The sequence below is a fragment of the Symphalangus syndactylus genome, chromosome 18, assembly GCF_028878055.3.
Source record: "Symphalangus syndactylus isolate Jambi chromosome 18, NHGRI_mSymSyn1-v2.1_pri, whole genome shotgun sequence".
NCBI classification, from domain to species: Eukaryota; Metazoa; Chordata; class Mammalia; order Primates; family Hylobatidae; genus Symphalangus; species Symphalangus syndactylus.
In genome coordinates this window covers 110567292-110587251 of record NC_072440.2, presented here as the reverse complement: position 1 = coordinate 110587251, position 19960 = coordinate 110567292, and the positions used below count along the sequence as shown (strand labels likewise).

General features: G+C 49.2%; 1 protein-coding gene across 3 annotated transcripts in view; it reads right to left on the bottom strand.

Annotated features, from left to right (window-relative positions):
* The window catches only part of PXDN (peroxidasin), a 107838-nt gene that overhangs the window by 29236 nt on the left and 58642 nt on the right, over positions 1-19960 (bottom strand). For all 3 annotated transcript variants that reach the window (XM_055253174.2, XM_055253173.2, XM_063622863.1), the window contains 7 exons: positions 18617-18786; positions 15714-15831; positions 12458-12627; positions 5001-5273; positions 3709-3825; positions 2352-2510; positions 831-943 (listed from right to left, as the gene is read on the bottom strand). In XM_055253174.2, coding sequence (XP_055109149.1) covers positions 831-943; positions 2352-2510; positions 3709-3825; positions 5001-5273; positions 12458-12627; positions 15714-15831; positions 18617-18786 — 1120 coding nt within the window. The remainder of the gene's footprint in view (positions 1-830; positions 944-2351; positions 2511-3708; positions 3826-5000; positions 5274-12457; positions 12628-15713; positions 15832-18616; positions 18787-19960) is intronic.

The following is a 19960-nucleotide window of genomic DNA, read 5'->3' as shown; positions in this document are numbered from 1 at the left end:
ACTCCCTTAGACACCCACTATGGTGGGGGCCCTACAAAGAGAACTAGGAATGTCTCAGAAAGAGAGGGCACTGGCGCCGAGGGCAAAGAAGGATTCAGAGGCAGACACAGAGGGACAGGTGACCTCCCAGCTGAGGGAGGAGCACGAGCAGATGCCTGGGGTGTGTGCGGTGAGGAAGGAAATGACGCAGAGATTCACAGGGCGGTGCAGGGATGCAGGTGGAGGACGGGACCATCTCCACTGAGCACTCTCCTTCCACGGGGACCAGTGTGGCCGGCCCTGTGCTCCCAGGAGGGATTTCACAGAAACACAGGTCATGGTGTGTGAGTGCTACCCACATTTTCCTACTGAGCTTAATAAAAACAGCAAAAAAATGAAATAACGATGAAAACCCTTCCTTATTGATGATGAGACCATAGTTCTATAAGGGTTTTTCTTTGCTTTTGTTATTGAAAAGATTAAAGAAACAGAATGCTCCAAGTTTGTTTTGTTCTTATTAGTAAGGATGCCCTGAGAGTATTTTTACCTCAAGGCTTATGATCTGAATGTTTTTCTTTCTGCTACAGAAAGTCTATAGAGGAAGTGGGCAGGCGGCAGCTGTCCAGCCCATCACACCCCACAGCAGAGGGGAGGCTGGGGCGTGGGCACTGGCCCGCCTACCTTGTTCCAGGTGGTGGGTGGTGTGGGTGCCAGCCCGTCTACCTTGTGTCTGGGTGGTGGCTGGCTCGGGCACCGGCCCACCTACCTTGTTCCAGGTGGTGGGTGGTGTGGGTGCCAGCCCGTCTATCTTGTATCTGGGTGGTGGCTGGCTCAGGCACCGGCCCGCCTACCTTGTTCCAGGTGATGGCTGGCTCGGGCTCGCCCTGGGAGCTGCACGGGAGCTGCACATTGGCGCCCACCTCCACCGTTGTGTCGCTGGGAATGCTGGCAAACACTGGGGTGACTGGAAGGCATATGTAGAGAATCCAGGAAAATGAGTCAATTACATCAAAAAACTTCAGAAGAACAAAATCCCCTGCCCTCCATCAGGCCCACACAGGGATGCTGGGAGCTCGCAGTCAGTTTCAGAATGGGCCCTTCCTCTGCCTCCCAGCGGCCTCTGTGCAGGGCAGGGGAGCCTGAAAGGTCCCAGGGAAGATCCGCCCGCCTCCCAGGGCAAGGAGAGTAAAGCGTAACCAGTGTCTTCCCTGCTCAGAGACAGACAGCTGCAGGGCCCAGGACGGGCTGGCTGCCATGTCCTCCAGCCCCCAGCCCCTCATTGATGGTGGGGCAGTCTCAGCCACATGCTCTGCCGCAGGGCCCACAGAGGACAACAAGCTCTGGGCAGAGCCCGACTCTCTGAGAAGCAAACAGAGGGGAGCTTCCTCCTCTGAAAGAGCAGGAGCACGGCTGAGTGCCGGGATCTGGGGAGCCGCTCAGGAATCCCACCCCCACATTCTCTACACAGGCACCCAGAGTCTTGCTAGGTCAGGGACACAAAGGGCAAACCCAAGAAACACAGAGCCAATCTGGCGGGTCGGTCATCAACAGCCTACTGGTAACAGGCAGAGGGAAGCCCCTTCTAGAGGTCCACACAGTCTCAGGACATCCCCAAAGGGACACAAGGAAATCCAGCCCTATCCTCCCCGCACGACATCTCTGCCTCGCTCCCCATGGTCCCCACGACAAGCTCAGGGTCTGTGGCGACATGGATTGCTCAGCTCTGGGGGCCACTCATGCTAACACTGGAGTTAGCACAGGACACCTGCAACACGGGGGCTGGGCCAGGGGCCTTCGCTCTTGCAGAGGCCACAAACAGTGCTACACTGACTCCGTCAGGAGGGATATGAGGTTGCGGGGATTCTTCTCATTGGAGAGAACAGGCAAAGGCGACATCCAAAAAGAACAAGAGGAAGACCAGGGTCCAAGGATGAGCAGGCAGATGGGAGAGAAACCGGATTTGGCCTCATGACACATCATCTGGGGTCTGTGCCTTGGGAGCTGACTTGATTAGACTGTGTTACTTAAATAACCACCCTAGAAAGGGCAGTTAGAAACACACTTTTCTAAAATAATCTTAATTAACCAAGGGAAAAAAAAAAACTAATAGATTTTACTTTAACAAGTCAGTCTTAACCAAGTTAAAAACAACCATCACTGAAAAATAAGCAAATGTTTTCACCCGCTAAAGGGACAGAAATTGAATGAGCTACTATGCAGACACCCTGGGGGCACAAGCACAATGACAGAAATGCAGAGAGAAGAGCCAACGCTCTGTAACGAAGAGTAATACTAATGTCAGCTGCAGAATCTGTGTCTCCTGATAACCGATCTGAGAAAATCAATTCAGTCCACAACCTCCCGGCACCTACCTCTGGGCTGCACGGTCAGGTGGGCCACGACCTTCTGGGAGCCGATGATGTTGACAGCCTGGCATTCGTACTGGCCCTGATCGTGGAGGGCAACTCCGGAGATTCTAAGTGTTCCCGATGACAGGACCAGGTGCCGCCGGTCCACAGAGAGCTGGCTCCCTGCAAGGGTATGGGTCCGTTACACTGGACACTTGGACGTACGCAGAACTCCTGCTCTCACACTGACAGCGTGATCACACAAGCTTGTCTCCACCTGGGTCAGGCGCCGAATAATTTGGCCTGGCCCTGCATAAGCAAATCTTTGCCTCCCCAGCAGACACCATGGTGATACCTGAATGTCCCCACACCCATAACTCAAGAGAGAGGGGCTGACAGGGGCAGAGAACAGAGGGAAAAGCACTACACAGGGAGCCAGGAGGACATGGGGACTCGGGGAGTCCGAGGGGGGCGGATGGCCAGCTGGGAGAACCGGGGAGAGGATCGAGCGCTGGAGGTGACGAAGAGTCAAGTGAGGCCCCAGCATGTTCCTTTCGGGGATAAACCTCTCCTGTTCTCACCCATAACTGCCTGGGAAAAGGGAAGTCCAGGGCGTGTGACGCAGGCACAGGCCTCCTCCCCAAAGACTTTCAGGAACCCTGGGTGGGGCCCCTCAGAGGGCTGAACGGATGGGCTGGCCATTTAGTGCAAGCTGGAGTGGCCAGGAGGTCTCAGGGTCACTGCTTGCATCCCAGGACAGGAACAGGAGGTCTGCGTAGCTCCTTCTCCAGCAGTTTCAGCTCCTGCCCTCACCTCAACCCCCATCCGGGCTGTGCCTTTATGCAGTAACGTGCCCAGCGACTTTCCCATTGAAGGAAGAAGGCTAGGACTGTAGGCAAAGAATGTGATGGAAGGTCATGATGCAGAATGGGGAGGTGACAGTGAGGGCTCTGGGAAGCAAAGTCAAAGCAAAAGCTGTTCATCTGTTTCAATATATTCCATGACTGTTTCCAGTCAAAATTCTATCCTCCATGCAAATAGATTCCTTCAAGATGCTACTTAAAAGCACATCCTAGAAACTATCTGAAACAAGGCAGGTGTGAGGGAGTCAAAGGCAGGAACCCCAAGTCTCTTCTATAATGACAGAGCTTCTTAAACGTTTCCTGCCATGATGTCCATGAGGGACGGCCATGCATGGACAGGAAGCCGCGGGGGATGTGCAGACGCCTCTGCATTTCCCAGTGCCTTGGTCCTGTGGAATCCAGTCCCAGCTCAGCCCTGTCCAGAACATGCTGGGGTTGCCTGGGCACAGTGGAAATGTGTGCTTCCTGTGACTGTGGCTGCGGAGGGAGCAGGCAAAGGGCCGGGGCCTGGCTCTTACCTCCCTTGGTCCAGGCGATGACGGGCGGCGGGTTGCCCTTGGCTTCACACTGGAAATCCACGGTCTGGCCCTCGATAACGACTCTGTCCTGAGGCGTCACAGTGAACTGAGGAAGAGCTTCCGGAGAGAAAGCATTCGAAACAGGACATGTAAAAGACAGTGTGGGGTAAAAACGCCACCAAGAAAATGACCACAGTCTTGGCAGACACCTGACCATCAGGAGCAACGTCTACAACGAAGAGTCAGAAAGAGGCAGAGGGCACAGGATGGGAGCGAAACAGAAAGAAGATGAAGGACGGGTGTGTTTTCAGCATCACTCTGGAAAGCAAAGACTGTTCAACCACACCGCCACCTGCAATGCACACGAGGCACAGATGAGGCCACACTGCAGCTCGTGGACACCAGGCCAACTTACAATGATTCCTCTCAATCCTCACCCTAGATTAATATTTGCAAATGCTTAAAAAAATGCCATCTGGTATAGCTATGTATGATGATAGTGGTTATTACCACTGGATGAAAAACATAACTTACAGAATAGTATTGTCTGGTATGATTCCATTTTTATAAAAGTAACAGCCACAAAAAAAGTAAATCCATGTAACACAGTTGCATTGCTGTACATGCAAAGAAAATCAGAAAGATTCTCGACCGATTGCCAGTGAGACAGGAAAGGGTTGAAGAGAGGCTGGCAGAAGGAAATGATTTCTCTATCTCTAATATCATGTCTACTAATTTATCTTTTGCACTTCTGTATTGTTTGAATGTTTTCCAACAAACGTCCCACTTCACAAGGATAACTCATTTTACAGTCAATTAAGCAATGTAGAAATCCATGGCAGAAGGCGTAAAACGATGAATACTCCCAGGAGATTACATCCAAAACTGATCTTAGGGAAGGATTCAAAGCTGGCTGCAAGGTGTATCAACCACCTTACTGCACACGTGCATGCATGCGTGCACACACACACACACACACACACACACACACACACACTCTCTCTCTCTCTCTCTCACTTATCTGATAGACACTCCTGCCGGCCAGGTGCTGGAGGTACAGAGACACGACAGCCAGCACACAGAGCCCATACTACAGAGCCTTCTGTTCCCAAAATCTACAAATTGCAATCATCTGTATTTAGTCCAATGGGAGTATAATGGATAAAAATAAACCGAGTGAAGTGGACAGGGCAGAAGATTGTATGGAGCGTTTGTGGGTACGGCAGTGCGAGCTGGTGGAGGGGTGAGGATGGGGCTGAGCCCCGGCTCTGGCACAGAGGATGGATACCCACCCTGGATGATGATGAACGCAGTGGCATGGACGCTGTCAACGTTGTTGGTCGCAGAGCACGCATATTCTCCGCTGTCCTCCTGGACGACGTTCTGTATGTAAAGCCCGCCAGAAGGTGTGATGTTCACTCGCGGGTCGACTGGCAAGGGCGTGCGGTCACCTCTCGTCCAGGAGATCCGCGGCGGGGGGTGGCCTGTGGCGCTGCACTCCAGCGTGACGCTCTCCCCAACCAGCACCTCTGTATTCTGTGGCTGGATTACAAAAGTGGGTCGAGCTGTCACAATTAAACAGAAATTCTCAATTAATTTCTCCCGGTTTGACATGGTTTTTGCTTGATTTTTCCTATGTCAGGCTATTAATTCTATTTACCACCAAAACAGGCAAAACAAACACAACGTCGCTGCATATTTTCTTTTTAAAGAAATGTGCAGACAATAAAAATGGTTCACAGCCTCGGGTCAGACAAAATGCAGGCCACCTGAGAAAAGTGTGCAACCACGATTGGTTAGGAAGAGCTAATTAGGAAGCGCTTTTTCTTAAAACAGTGCTGAACTCCATGGAGGGTTCTTATTTCTAAATAAAATACATTATGTCAATCTTGTTAGACCTTGCTAGTAGCTCTTATTAGCACAAATTATTGTTAGTGAAGTATATTTAGAGTATACCAAAATATCAAATTTACTCACAAAAAATGCAAATTAAAAGCAAGCAAGAAATAATACTTTTCAAATTTAAATCCAGAAAAAAAGTCCATACAGTTACGAATGTCTTTCATGCGTGAGTTTGTGTGGAAACAGAACTCTCCCACGCTGGCAGTGGGAGCACACCCTGGCCCAGCCCACCTGCAGAGACGTGGCAATGCATGCCGACACTGAAGATGTGCACACTCTACTGCCCAGAAATTACCCTGCCAAACAAAAGCTAGCAGAAGACAAGAAATAACTAAGATTAGAGCATAACTGAAGGAGATAGAGACACGAAAAACCCTTAAAAAATGAATTCAGAAGCTGGATTAATTTGAAAAGATTAACAAAATACATATTTTGTTAATCGGTTTGACAAATGGATTAGATAGACTGCTAGCCAGACTAATGAAGAAGAAAAGAGAGAAGAATCAAATAGGATAAAAAATGATAAAGGGGATATCACCCCTGATCCCAAAGAAATACAAACTACCATCAAAGAATACTATAAACACCTCTACACAAATGAACTAGAAAATCTAGAAGAAATGGGTAAATTCCTGGATATATACACCCTCCTAAGAGGGCATTCAAATAGGAAGAGAGGAAGTCAAATTGTCTCTGTTTGCAGATGACATGATTGTATATTTAGAAAACCCCAACATCTCAGCCCCAAAACTCCTTAAGCTTATAAACAACTTCAGCAAAGTCTCAGGGCACAAAATCAATGTGCAAAAATCACAAGCATTCCTATACACCAGTAATGGACAAGCAGAGAGCCAAATCATGAGTGAACTCCCATTCACGATTGCTACAAAGAAAATAAAATACCTAGGAACACAACTTACAAGGGACTTGAAGGACCTCTTTAAGGTGAACTACAAACCACTGCTCAAGGAAATAAGAGAGGATACAAACAAATGGAAAAACATTCCATGCTCATGGATAGGAAGAATCAATATTGTGAAAATGGCCATACTGCCCAAAGTAATTTATAGATTCAATGCTATTCTCATCAAGTTACCACTGATTTTCTTCACAGAACTAGAAAAAACTACTTTAAATTTCATATGGACCAAAAAGGAACCCGTATAGCCAAGACAATCCTAAGCAAAAAGAACAAAGCCAGAGGCATCACACTACCTGATTTCAAACTATACTACAAGGCTACAGTAACCAAAACAGCATGATAGCGGTACCAAAACAGAGATATAGACAATAGAACAGAACAGAAGCCTCAGAAATAACACCATACATCTACAACCATCTGATCTTTTCACAAACCTGACAAAAACAAGCAATGGGGAAAGGATTCCCTATTTAATACATGGTGCTGGGAAAACTGGCTAGCCATATGCAGAAAACAGAAACTGGACCCCTTCCTTACAGCTTATACAAAAATTAACTCAAAGATGGATTAAAGACTTAAACATAAAACCTAAAACCATAAAAACAGTAGAAGAAAACCTAGGCAATAACATTCAGGACACAGGCATGGGCAAAGACTTTGTGACTAAAACACCAAAAGCAATTGCAACAAAAGCCAAAAGTGACAAATGGAATCTAATTACACTAAAGAGCTTCTGCACAAGAAAAGAAACTATCGTCAGAGTGAACAGACAACCTATAGAATGGGAGAAAATTTTTGCAATCTCTCCATCTGACAAAGGTCTAATTCCAGAATCTACAAGGAACTTAAACAAATTTACAAGAAAAAAACAACCCCATCTAAAAGTGGGTTAAGGATATGAACAGACACTTCTCAAAAGAAATTTATGTGGCCAACAAACACATGAAAAAAAAGCTCATCATCACTGGTCATTAGAGAAATGCAAATCAAAACCACAATGAGACACCGTCTCATGCCAGTTAGAATGGCCATCATTAAAAAGTCTGGAAACAACAGATGTCGGCAAGGATGCAAAGAAATAGGAACGTTTTTACGCTGTTCGTGGGAGTGTAAATTAGTTCAACCATTGTGGAAGACAGTGTGGCGATTCCTCAAGGATCTAGAACCAGAAATATAATTTGACCCAGCAATCCCATTATTGGGTATATACCCAATGGATTATAAGTCATTCTACTATAAAGACACACGCACACGTTATGTTTATTGCAGCACTACTCACAATAGCAAAGACTTGGAACCAACCCAAATGCCCATCAATAATAGACTGGATAAAGAAAACGTAGCACATACACACCATGGAATACCATGCAGCCATAAAAAAGAACGAGTTCATGTCCTTTGCAGGAACATGGAAAAAGCTGGAAACCATTATCCTCAGCAAACTAAACAGGGACAGAAAACCAAACACCGTATGTTCTCATTCATAAGTGGGAGTTGAACAGTGAGAACACATGGACACAGAGAGCGGCACATCAAACATTGGGCCTGTTGGAGGGTTGGGGGAAAGGGGGCAGAGAGCATTAGGACAAATATCTAATGCCTGCGGGGCTTAAAACCTAGATGACAGGTTGATAGGTGGCAGCAAACTACCATGGCACATGTATACCTATGTAACATACGTGCACATTCAGCACATATATCCCAGAACTTAAAGTAAAATTTAAAAATATATATATTCTGCTAGAAACTTAATCCATAGATATTTTTACAAGCACATAAAATGTCATATGTCCAAATGAATTTTTGTTTGGGCCAGACGTGGTGGCTCATGCCTGTAATCCCAGCACTTTGAGAGGCTGAGGTGGGCAACCGCCTGACGTCAGGAATTCGAGACCAGCCTGGCCAACATGGCGAAACCCTGCCTCTACCAAAAATACAAAAATTAGCCAGTATGGTGGCGCACACCTGTAATCCCAGCTACTCGGCAGGCTGTGGCAGAAGAATCACTTGAACCAGGGAGGCAGAGGTTGCAGTGAGCTGAGATCTTACCACTGCACACCAGCCTGGGCAAGAGCAAGACTCTGTCTAAATAAATAAATAAATAAATAATTTTTGTTTTCCTTTTGCCCTGTTGTTTCTTCAGGTCAACCATCCTTATCTGCCATGCTAAAATTCAGAAAGCTCCAAAAATCATTATTTTTTCATAACTTATTTGTTTGCAAAACTGGATCTATCTAGCATAAGGCTACTTATAGTCTTTATTCTACTTTCTGTGAATATCCATACAGTTTGCTATAAGATATTAATACATTGATTACAGGGTACTATCCCAGACTCTGCTGACAGTCTAAACTGGTATGTGGATTTTACACTATGCTACCCTTCTAAAAATTTCCCCAAGTTTCTGGATATCAAAAGACATCTGGCCCAAAGGCTTTTGAATAAAGAATACAGAACTGTGATAGCCAAAGATTTGGAAAAAAATCTAAACTCACTCCAAAAGAGAACTCGTTAAATAAATTATGGTGCATTTAGATCATGGAATTCTATGCAGCTATAGAAAGAAAGAGAGTAAGAAAACTCATGTATTAAAAGGGAAAGACTAGAAAGATTTCTAAGATATCATCTAAGAAAAATCACTTGCCTCAAATATGCTTACATTTTTTTGTATATAGATAGGGAAGAAACTACTAAGCATTTTGGGAAGAGGGGAAGGGAACAGGAACTGAGTGGATGATGAAAAGAGCCAGGAGGAAGACTTTCTACCTTTTTTATATATGTTAATATGTAAGCTGGGTTAATCAAATATTTAAGTATAAATTATAAAAAATACAGAAATGACATTTAATATTACTATTTCTATCAGAATAACAAACTGGAAACCATGAAGCTACTCACAGAAGTACAAACACCAAAGTCAAAGTCAGCCTTGAGGGCATTTGCAGACCCTTACAACTTAGATTTAGCCTTAAGAGCCTCATGTGATACAGAAGACAAGACACAGATCAACATAGGCCCATGAAGAGAAGTCCAACAGAAAACTGAACAGCAGCTGCATCCCCACAGTGCTGTACCCTTGGCATGAGAAAGAACTAACTTCAAAACCTGCCTGCCCCACCCAGGGAACGATGCCCAGTAGAAGAGAGAAATAAATCTCATTCAAGTGTTGTTCACCAAAATCTCGTCCTCACATGAGCTTGCTGCCCAACTCCCCCCACATCAGGCAGAAGGAAGGTGATCCCCGACAGAAGAGCTGAGATGAAGAAAGGAAGGACAAAGGAAGTGGGAACCACGTGGATGCATCCAGACAAACACTGGGAGAACAAAATAATAATGTTTATAGGTTAAAAAAAAAAATAACAACAGAACTAAGCACAGCAACTCAGAGGGATGAATGCACGTTAGAGGGGAAGGTTATACTAACTTTAGATTTCGGCAATTTAAGAATGCATTTAAAATTTTCTAGGCTAACCACTAAAAGAACAGAAATGGGCATATAGTGTCCAAACTAGTAGTGGGGAGCAAATATGAAAAATAATTTTTTCCAACTAAAGCAAGAAACATAGAAAAGTTTGGACAAACAGTTCAAAATACAAGGTAGAATTTATAAATCTCATATTGTTAACTACAATAAACATATTTAAATGGATTAACTTTAAGAAAAACTTAGGATTCTTTTTTAAATTTCTAGCTCTATGTTATTTATATTAAACATCTCAAACATATGTACGTGAAAAGGCTCTGAGAAAAATGGTGGGAAATGACACACCTGACAATACGAATCAAGTAGAGGCTGCTCTATTTATCTTACAACAAATTTACCTTGAAGCAAAAAGCACTGATAGAGATAGAAGTGTTACTGATCAAAAATGTAATTCATCAGAAAGATAAAAATTGCAAACTTTTTATATGCCCCTAATCACAGAGCTTCAGGATACTCGGTGCGATATGCCCCTTTATGGCCCACGGAGACCTACATGTCACTCTATTCCTATTACTATACATTACCATAGTCTGTGACAGCAGTTGGCCATTTTTTTCTGTAAAGGGCCAGACTGGTCCTGTTTTAAGTTTTGAAGGCCAGGTTTTGTTGCTACTACTCAACTCTGCCATGGTAGCTTACAAGCAGCCATAGACCTTGCGCAAAAGAATGAGTGTGGTCATGCTCCAAGAAAACTTTATCATAGACAATGACGCCTGAATTTCCTCTAGCTGTCATGTGGTTATAAGACATTGTTCTTCTTTTAAAAGTTTTGATCATTTAAAATTGTAGAAAAGTATTCTTAGTTCATAGACCTTAGGAAAAACAGGCAGTAGGGCGATGTGAATTGCAGGCTGTAGTGTGTCAGCCTGGCCTAGGCTTTTGGGCTTCTCAGGGCTGGTTCCCCCATGCTGCAGTGACTCCCTGTGCACCGGATGGCGGGAGACTCTCCACGTGTATCTGAGGGAGCTACACCCACATGCTCAGACTAGTATACTAAATAGGGCTGTTGTTCCTGAGAAAGACACAATTCAGATCAAAAGGAGTGAAATTTGGAACTCTCTAGCCATAAAGAGCTGGCTAAACATTCCTGTCCAGGAATCAAACTACGAACATAGTAACTCTTCCTAAGTAGTTCATTACTCATAATCCATGGTTGTTCTCCTTTGTCTATAACATATACTTAACAGTACTACGTAACTTTTTCTCCCTATTTTGTGGATTTTTTAATTCCTTAAAAATAGAGCCCATGCTCCTTCTATGAGCAGCGGCTGTGTCTTAATTTCTCTGCACAGGCCCACGCACTCTGAATTTGGAAAGATGCTGAATGCCTTATGCTAAACATGTGGAACGTTGTTTGATTAAGGGTTTTGATTCAGCAGTACTATATCCTTGGGCTTTCATTTGAACGGAAATGTGATAGCCAGGAATTCTCAGTCACTGGTAACCGTTGATTGTGTCTATGCTGGGATGTACCAGGTGATGCAGAGACCAGGCCAATTAAGGAGCTGGGATTTAAACAAGAAATACCAAAACCATTTACATTGCCAAACAAAAGGTTTTATAACCATAATGGCCTGAAATACAAAATACCAGGGAAACAGCAACCCTGGCATGATTTGTGGCTGAAGCTAAAGGCAGCCAGAAGGTTTCAGAGAGGAAGTTACACCTGCAGCCTCCCTGGGTAAGGGCTCTGACTCTACCAGCTTCTGCACAGGAGGACAGGCAGACCCGTCCAGAGGTGTGAAGTAATCTGCATCATTTCCCAGAGCCATGGTGGGTACACCCAACGCCTCACTCCGCTGTTCTGCAAGGGCCCAGCTCCTCTTCTGAGCAATGGCCATGGATAACACAGGTGGATCAGAGCAGAGTTTGCAACCTGGTGGGGCCCAGATGGATGAGAGGCCACAGCTGGACTTGATGCGGCTGAGACAGTTTTTATATGTTTTAAATTTAGGTGCCATTATCTTAAACATGAAAATATTAGATAAAAATCTAGATTTGTGGTTTCTTTTACATAATCCAAACCCTTAGCAAAATAGAGACCTTGTTACCACATGGCAACAGCTGGCTGTGGCTGAGTAGCTGTCCCTTCAGATGGTACCTGGGGGGTGGGGTCAGTGCATTAAGGTGTGGCACAGTCTCTCCAGGTTCCCAAGGCCCTCTCTCAATGGGCTGGGCTCACAGCATGGACTGCCCCTGCTGTGTGGACTATGAGTGTGTCCCCAGATGAGGGGCTAACTGGGGACCACAGCACCGCTCACGGATCATCTACGATGCTGCGCTTTGAAAGCTTTGTGAGCCAACCCTGGTATTGGAGCTTCAATTTCAGACTTCAGTGTTCATTCTTATTTTACTGAGTTGGGGTGCAAGGAAAGGAGAAGGCAGATAGTGGGGGATGACAATTCTGGATGGAATCCAGGTGTGAAATGCCCACCACATACCTGGAGACCCGAAGTACCTGAGGGTCACCTCGTGCGTCTTCACCTCTCCGGCCACGTTCTTTGCCATGCACTGGTAGATACCCTGGTCCGTCTCCTGTGTGTTCTGGATCATCAGGGTCCCGTCGTCCAGCAAGTTTAGGCGGGAATCTGTCTTCATGCTCAGCTCATTACTACAAAGACAGAAATTTGGTCTGGTCAAGTGTTGAAAGCACAAAGACGTACCTCACCCATCCCCAGCACAGGAGTTTCCAGCCTTGCAGCAGGCACATCAGAACTCACGTGAGGAAAAGCTCACCTTCCAGGGTCTCCTCCTTCCTGGCAGCCCCTGACCTAACAGGCAATTCTGAAAAGGGGACCGTGTATTTGCACATCTCATTCGCTCAGGTGCTTATTCTTAGTATTCACGTGTTCAATCTATCTACACGTTTTACAGTGCTCCTAATTCCAAAGGAGAAAGCAATGAACAAAATAGAAAAAATTCCAAGGAAACGTTTTCTTTTGTTTCTGGTGAATTAACTAAAAAGGGTAGAAACATTTTTACATTACTAAAAGCCAAAGATGTATCTATGTGTATTTTATTTTTTTATTTTAGAGACAGAGTCTCACTCTGCAGCCCAGGCTGGAGTGCAGTGGTATAACCATTGCTCACTGCAGCGTCAGCCTCCTGGGCTCAAGCGCTCCTCCTGCCTCCAGCTCCGGAAGTGCTGGGATTGCAGGTGTGCACCAGACCTCTCTATCTGTATTTTAATAAACAGTGCCTGCAAGCTGCTGGCTGGCCTCCCTCTGGGATCTGGGAGGAACCTGTGGCGATGCACCATGAAGAGGCCAGGACACGGGTGACCCCACCTTCGCATGGCTCGGTCAGTCCTCGGGCAGCAATGACCTCCCCTGGGGCCATGCCACATCACACACACTTCGGGCAGCCAAGAAAAGCTGCAACACCTGTACCCCAAGGCTCAGTCCTGCCGCCTCTCACCCTCACCCCCCCTACCTGTAACTTCACTTTAGTTCCCTTTATGCAGAAGCAGGTAAAGAGGAGACAGGTGACACTGGATGCCACTGAGATCCCAGTCTATGGCAAGTGTGAGGACAGAGTAACAACAGCCAGGCACGGCGCCCTCTGAGAATGCAGATGGGCCTGCAGAGAACTCCTACTTCCAGATCACCAAGACAGACAAGGCCTCTGAAACAGAAACCCACTTCCTCAGTGCACGAGATTCAGCATCTTCCACGCGATTTTCCTAAGGAACCTGTGGAGCCTGGACCAAGCTGGGTCGCTCATGCAGGTGGAGCAGCACCAGCACTGTGCAAAAGCACTTCCCCACGACCACCCTCAGAAACCTGCCAGCGCGCAGCCAAACCGTCGGGGACGCTCTCGAAAGACCAACGCCCACCTTCTCCCAAATCTTCCTCATGCTCTCCTCTGCCTGCCACCAATCCCCATCCTACAATCTGTCCTTACTCACAGGGCTTGCTGGATGGAAGCAACGTCAGCTTAGGCCCCATAAACAAGACTCTCTCTGATGTGGCCCAGTCCCCCTCCCAGAAACACAGCGAGCCAGCAGGTGAGGGTGGCCTGCAGGTGACTCTGGATGCTAGGTAAGGCCGGCCGGCAGGTGAGACTCCAGCTGGTGGAGGGCAGAGCCCAGCACAGGTCACCAGGCCTCAGGGCTTTGGCTCTAGCTCTGCCATATTTAGCTGTGAGATTTCAACTGCGGGCATCAATTTTTTCATATATAAAATGTAGGTGTGACGGACTGGGGCCAAATTTATGATTCCCTGACTTTTAAATGCACACAACATAACACTGCAGAATTCCTCCAGTGTTCTCTGCATTTTAAATCTCAACTTGGGAGCCATCCAAGACAAGAGCTGTGAAGAGAGTGACGGCACCTTACAGGCTCCTTGTCCGGCACTGCAGCCAAGGTCAACATGACCTTTCAGTCATGACGATAACAAAATCTAGAGCTGGAACAAGCCTCCCATGTCCTCTTCAGCATGAACACATCTTCCCATTCTGTTCCTGACAACCGGGGATGGCCAGCTCCCTGCTTCTGTCCATCTCTTCTATAAACACCGCCTTGCCTGAGCGCCAAGCCCAGCCCGGTTTGCCCCTGGAGTCTGGAACAATGACTCAGTTTGTGCCTCATCTATCTGCCCGAGTATCACCGGGCTCACATCTCTGACGCATCCCTCTTGCTCCCTCATGACTAAACATGGCCAGAGAGGAGCAGCGCAGGAGCGCTGGGGCTGGGCCGGCAGGAGGAGCTGCTTCAGAAGCTGTCCTCACACAGGCAGATGGGAGAAGCCAGGACACAGTGGCTTTACTTCAGGATTTTCTTTTAAGGATTTCTTTCAAAAGGTCACTTTGAAAGTGCTCCACTCCAGCTCAGCACCCTCAGTGATTTGGCCCCAGGTGCCTTCCGGCAATCTGACCTCATTCCCACCTAGGCCTCTCTGCCCCTGCACCACGGGTCCTGCCCCACCCACCCCCCTTGCACGCCTTTCACTTCCTCCCATCTCTCCCCCTAGAGTCCATCACTCCTTAACCAACACAGCCCCAGCTCACAAACCCAAGCGGGGCAGGGATGCTCCCCACACCTGGGCTCACAGGTGGGGCTTGCTGCCAGGACACATGTGATGGTCAGCTGTAGGACATCCCCCTGTCACCCTGACAGCCCACAGCCAGGGCCGTCTTAGCCTTAACAGGCCCACACCATGTTGTGGACCCAAGGGGAGACTTTCTTTGTTTGGGAGGCAAGTTAGATCCACACGGGAGCTGAGCGAACCTGTGTCAGCAGCTGCACGGCGCTCCAGGCTCCTGAGGACGCCGTCCCAGCAGAGGTCAGGGCCCCTCCCACACCCACTCAGGTTGGTCACAATGCCCCAGGTCAAGGCTGCCAACCACAGTGACCAGAGCAAACAGGCTGCTGCCAGAGGTCAGCGGGCAGGGAGAGAACCACCAGCATGCTCTCCCTCCTCCCACCGGGCAGGGCCGCAGTGACGCACTGCCCGGCCAGGGCACCCCTGTGCTGCCCAGGAGAGAGTGGGGAAGGGGCCCCAGCCGGCAGAAACATCGTCACACCCCCTGCCATGTAAGACCGGAAAAGGCGCAGAAAGTTTCTCCTTTGTACTTTTCCCCACGTGGAGGAGGCAGAGTGGACGTGGGCCTTGGTGGGGAGTGCGGTGTGGTTTGGGTGTCTGGGTGTAACTCCGAGAGATGTGCGGGGGACGTTTCTGTTTGGCCCCAACTCACTTGTTTCGCAGCCAGGTGATCTCAGGCTTGGGGTTGCCTTCGGCTCTGCAGGTGAAGTACACGGTGTTCCCCGAGGTCACGTCTGCGTCCTGGGGCTCGGAGGTGATCCGGGGCCTTTCTGTGCCCAACCAGAAAAATGGAAACCTTTTTAGTCTAAACCATGACATGAAAATAAACGACAACCCACGTTGAGTTCTCTGTGTCCAAGAGGAAACCACAGATGCCCAAAGGCGTAATTCAGCCATAAACATCCCCCACAAAAGAGCCAGACTGGCTTCTCTACAGCCCTGTCTACAGTGCGTATCTACACGATGTCTACGCCTCAGGGCGCCACGTTCTGAGCACCCGAGAGACAGGCTGGCTCAGAGCTGGGCAGACGAGCCCCAAATGACAGCCTTCGGCGTCCCCTCAAGGCCCTTCGGGAAAGCCAAACACCTGTGCAGAGTGGATCCGCCACGGGTCACTATTTTCAGTGAATGAAAGACAAAAAATAGTACTCTGTAGCTAAAGCGTCCCTGAAAGAATAAGTCTCTAAGGCGAGGCGCGGTGGCTCACGCTTGTAATCCCAGCACTTTGGGAGGCCGAGGCGGGCGGATCACGAGGTCAGGAGATCGAGACCACGGTGAAACCCCGTCTCTACTAAAAATACAAAAAATTAGCCGGGCGTGGTGGCGGGCGCCTGTAGTCCCAGCTACTCGGAGAGGCTGAGGCAGGAGAATGGCGTGAACCCGGGAGGCGGACCTTGCAGTGAGCCGAGATCGCGCCACTGCACTCCAGCCTGGGCGACAGAGCGAGACTCCGTCTCAAAAAAAAAAAAGAATAAGTCTCTAAAAGCACAGGCAGATGGCAGACACCACAGCTGGAGCAACCCCCAGCCTCCCTCCTCCACAGCTGCCTCCTCCACAGCTGCCCCACCCTTCACCCTCCACCCTGGGCAAGGGGAACAATGGCCTCTCCCGCCTCCTGTGTGCCCGTGACTCCACACGGCTTCCAGGGGCCACCCGAGGGCTGACGGCTCCCAGGCCTTCCTCGAGGGCTGACGGCTCCCAGGCTCCTGTCCCTGGCGGCTGCTCTGCAGCTCCAGGCCTGCACAGGGAGTGGCCTCCTCTAAGGCTCCCTTCAGCAGCCATGAGGGAACCACGCCGAGGGCAGGCCTAGGCTTCCATCTCTGCCTCGTCACCTCAGTGTGCGAATCTGTCTCCATGCACATTCTGTGAGCATCACAAGAAGAAAAACACAACCACACACAGGTGTGTACAAGTGAGTGCCTGCAGTGGGGCAGACACAAGTGCGGGTAGGAGTGTGTGTGTGTGTGTGTGTGTGTGTGTGCAGTGGAGATGACTCTGCTCAGCGCTGCCATTCTGCCTGGCAACCACAACAAAAGCCCTCGACCCAACTTGGGGCTATCAACAAGGGCTCCTCCAGGATTGCCTCCTTCCGTCTCCCCAGCATTGCACAGTCCAGGTCAGGAGGCTGGGGGGCTCTGCCCGGCCCTCCCTGTGCTCCCACGTCACTCTGGGAACCGTGCCTCCTCTCTCCTCTGCAGCACTAGAGCCCCTGGCTTCATGGAGGTTCTCACCACTCAGGCCTTAGCCTGGCCTCCCTGCCTCCCTCACACACTTCCCGATTCCCTCTCCCAAGGAGGGCTGCCAGAAAGCTCCTTCTAGAATATAAACATCATCCCAACGTGCCGTAAACCCTCCCATGGCTCCCCATCACCACACAATCAAAATAAGCTTTCGCTGCTTTCTTCATTATTTAGGCGGCACAACCCTGCAGACATCCTAAAACCCACCTAATTGTACACCTGAGGGGGTGAACTGTCTGGCACGGGAACAATGCCTCCATAAAGCTAGTATAAAAAACAAGAATAATCACTGACAGCCAAATCGCAGTAAGGAGTAAAGTATAACAAGGTCTCCAGGGGCACCACCTCAGCACTGTGATTACAGAGAGGCCGTGAGTCGGTTTCTTGGAAAGCCATCTGGAATGAACACCCATAGGAGCATTAGCGGCAACGACAGGGCCTCGGCTGATTCACAGGTGCTGGCACAGCTCTGCAGAGCTGCCAAGTTGAGCAACACAGGTCCCTGGGCCCCCCTGAGCACCGAGGGCCCTCCCTTCAGGGATGCAGGTGGGGCAGCTCCATCCACTGAGGGCCGTTTCTGGGAGCTGTTGACAGCCAGTGTCCTGCAGAGCTGACAGCGGAGTCTGGGTCCGGGGTGGGGAAGCAGTGCAGGCAGGTGGCTGACAGGGGTCTGGGCCTCTTGCTCCCCAGGCTAGAAACCTGAGTGGTGCAGTACCCCCAGCCACCAGGCCCGCTCTCAGTTCCATCTGCCCCTGCCACAGCTCCAGCAAGAACTGAGCCAGAAGAAACTTAAAAAACGATGTATTTTTGTCATATTACAAAACCATCACACAGGGAGATCCTTTCACCTTACCAAAATAAACAGCCGTGTGTGCGTGTGTGTATGTGTGTGTGCCTATAAATGGTGTGTGTGTGGTGAGTGTGTGGTGTGTGCGTGTATGTGCGTGTGTGTGGTTTGTGTCTGCATGTGTGTCTATAAATGGTGTGTGTAGATGGTATGTGCGTGTGCATGGTGTGTGTGTGGATTGTATGTGCGTGTGTGTGTGGCTGGTTTGTGTCTGTGTGTCCATAAATGGTGTGTGTGTGGATTGTATGTGGGTGTGTGTGTGGATGGTTTGTGTCTGTGTGTCTATAAATGGTGTGTGTGGATGGTGTGCGTGAAAATGGTGTGTGTGTGTAGATGGTGTGTGCATGTATGTGCCTGTGTGTCATTTGTGTCTGCATGTCTGTGTGTCTATAAATGGTGTGTGTGTAAATGTGTGTGTGTGTAAATGGTGTGTGTGTGTGGATGCTGTGAGCGTGTCGGGCCACTCACCACAGTTCAGCTCTTCCGGGGTGATGGTTGCCACTGATCGTCCCTGGATGCGTCTGGGATATTCACAGGTGGCTGCTGCCTGCGCGTTCCCTGACTCCGCGTAGGTTTTCAGCAAATCTGCCAACCATAGGATTTCACAGTCGCAGTGAAGTGTGTTTGAGTCCAGTCGCCTGTGGGAAGGAAGATGCAGCCGGTGAGACGCGGGGTGGGTGGGCTTCTCCATTCGTCCATCAGACAGGGCTTCCGGGTCCTGCGTCGGGAAACACGTGCCAGGCCTGCCGGGCTCGTGACATGGGGACGGGACACATCTCGTGGTGGAATCTGAGCCCCAGTGCCCGACTCAGGGAGTGATGTCGAGACACACACATTACCGGAAGAGCCCGGGGGTACACAGTGCCCCTCAATGCACTAACTGGAGAGGCGTGAATAGCATAGGGCTGGTGCACACCCAGGCATCGGGTGTCGAGTTCAAGGCGAAGGAGTGTGCCAGCGGCACAGGTCAGGGAAGTTTGTGAAGGAGACGGGAGGGAACCACTCACAGAAATCAGTAACATGAAAACCACAGCCACAAAACCACCACCGTCACTCAACACCCATCATCACGGGCAGGACAGTTCTACATAATCTCACTCCGGCCTGAGCCTTCCCAGGGAGTGTGGGAGGGGAGGGCTGCATCTCCTGGCTGGGGTTCACACCTAAGTTTCCTGAGGTCCAAGCTGACCTGGAAAGTTTCTAGTGAGTGGCACATCCTGTCCCAACAAGGGCAACACGGGCAGGATGTGCCTGCACCCTGGGAAAAGTGTTGTCTCCGCACATGGGGAAGAGGTTATCTGGGGGACAGAGGAGTTCCAGGTAGCAAACACAGGCTACAGGGCAAGGGCTGGAAGAGGCTGGCAGCTGGATGTGAGACAGCCAGGTGGGAAGGGGTCCCCAGGCCCCTCCAGCCGGCCTGCGCACTGGGAGGGGTGCACACTGGGGTGGAGCCCACAGAGGTCTGTGCCATTTGCAGCGGGGAGAAGCCTGGCCCTCCTCTTCCTGGGTGGAATTCAATCTGTGAGGCAGAGGCCCACTGGCAGGAAACTCACTCTCTTGCTTTGCTAAGGGTCTCTGTTTCTCCCTTTTTTTTCCTTTTTGCCCAATAAATCCCGTTTTTCTCACTCTTCAGTCTGCGAGCCTGAATTTTTCTGGCCAAGTAACAAGGACCCCATCTTTCGCTGAACTAGGGAAAAGTCCTGCAACAGACGTGCTCACTATTAACCCTCAATGAGGTGGCCCTGGGGCACCCCCGAGATGGGCATGGGATCCCGAGAGGTGCTCACCAGGGCGGCAGGGTGAGGGCATCAC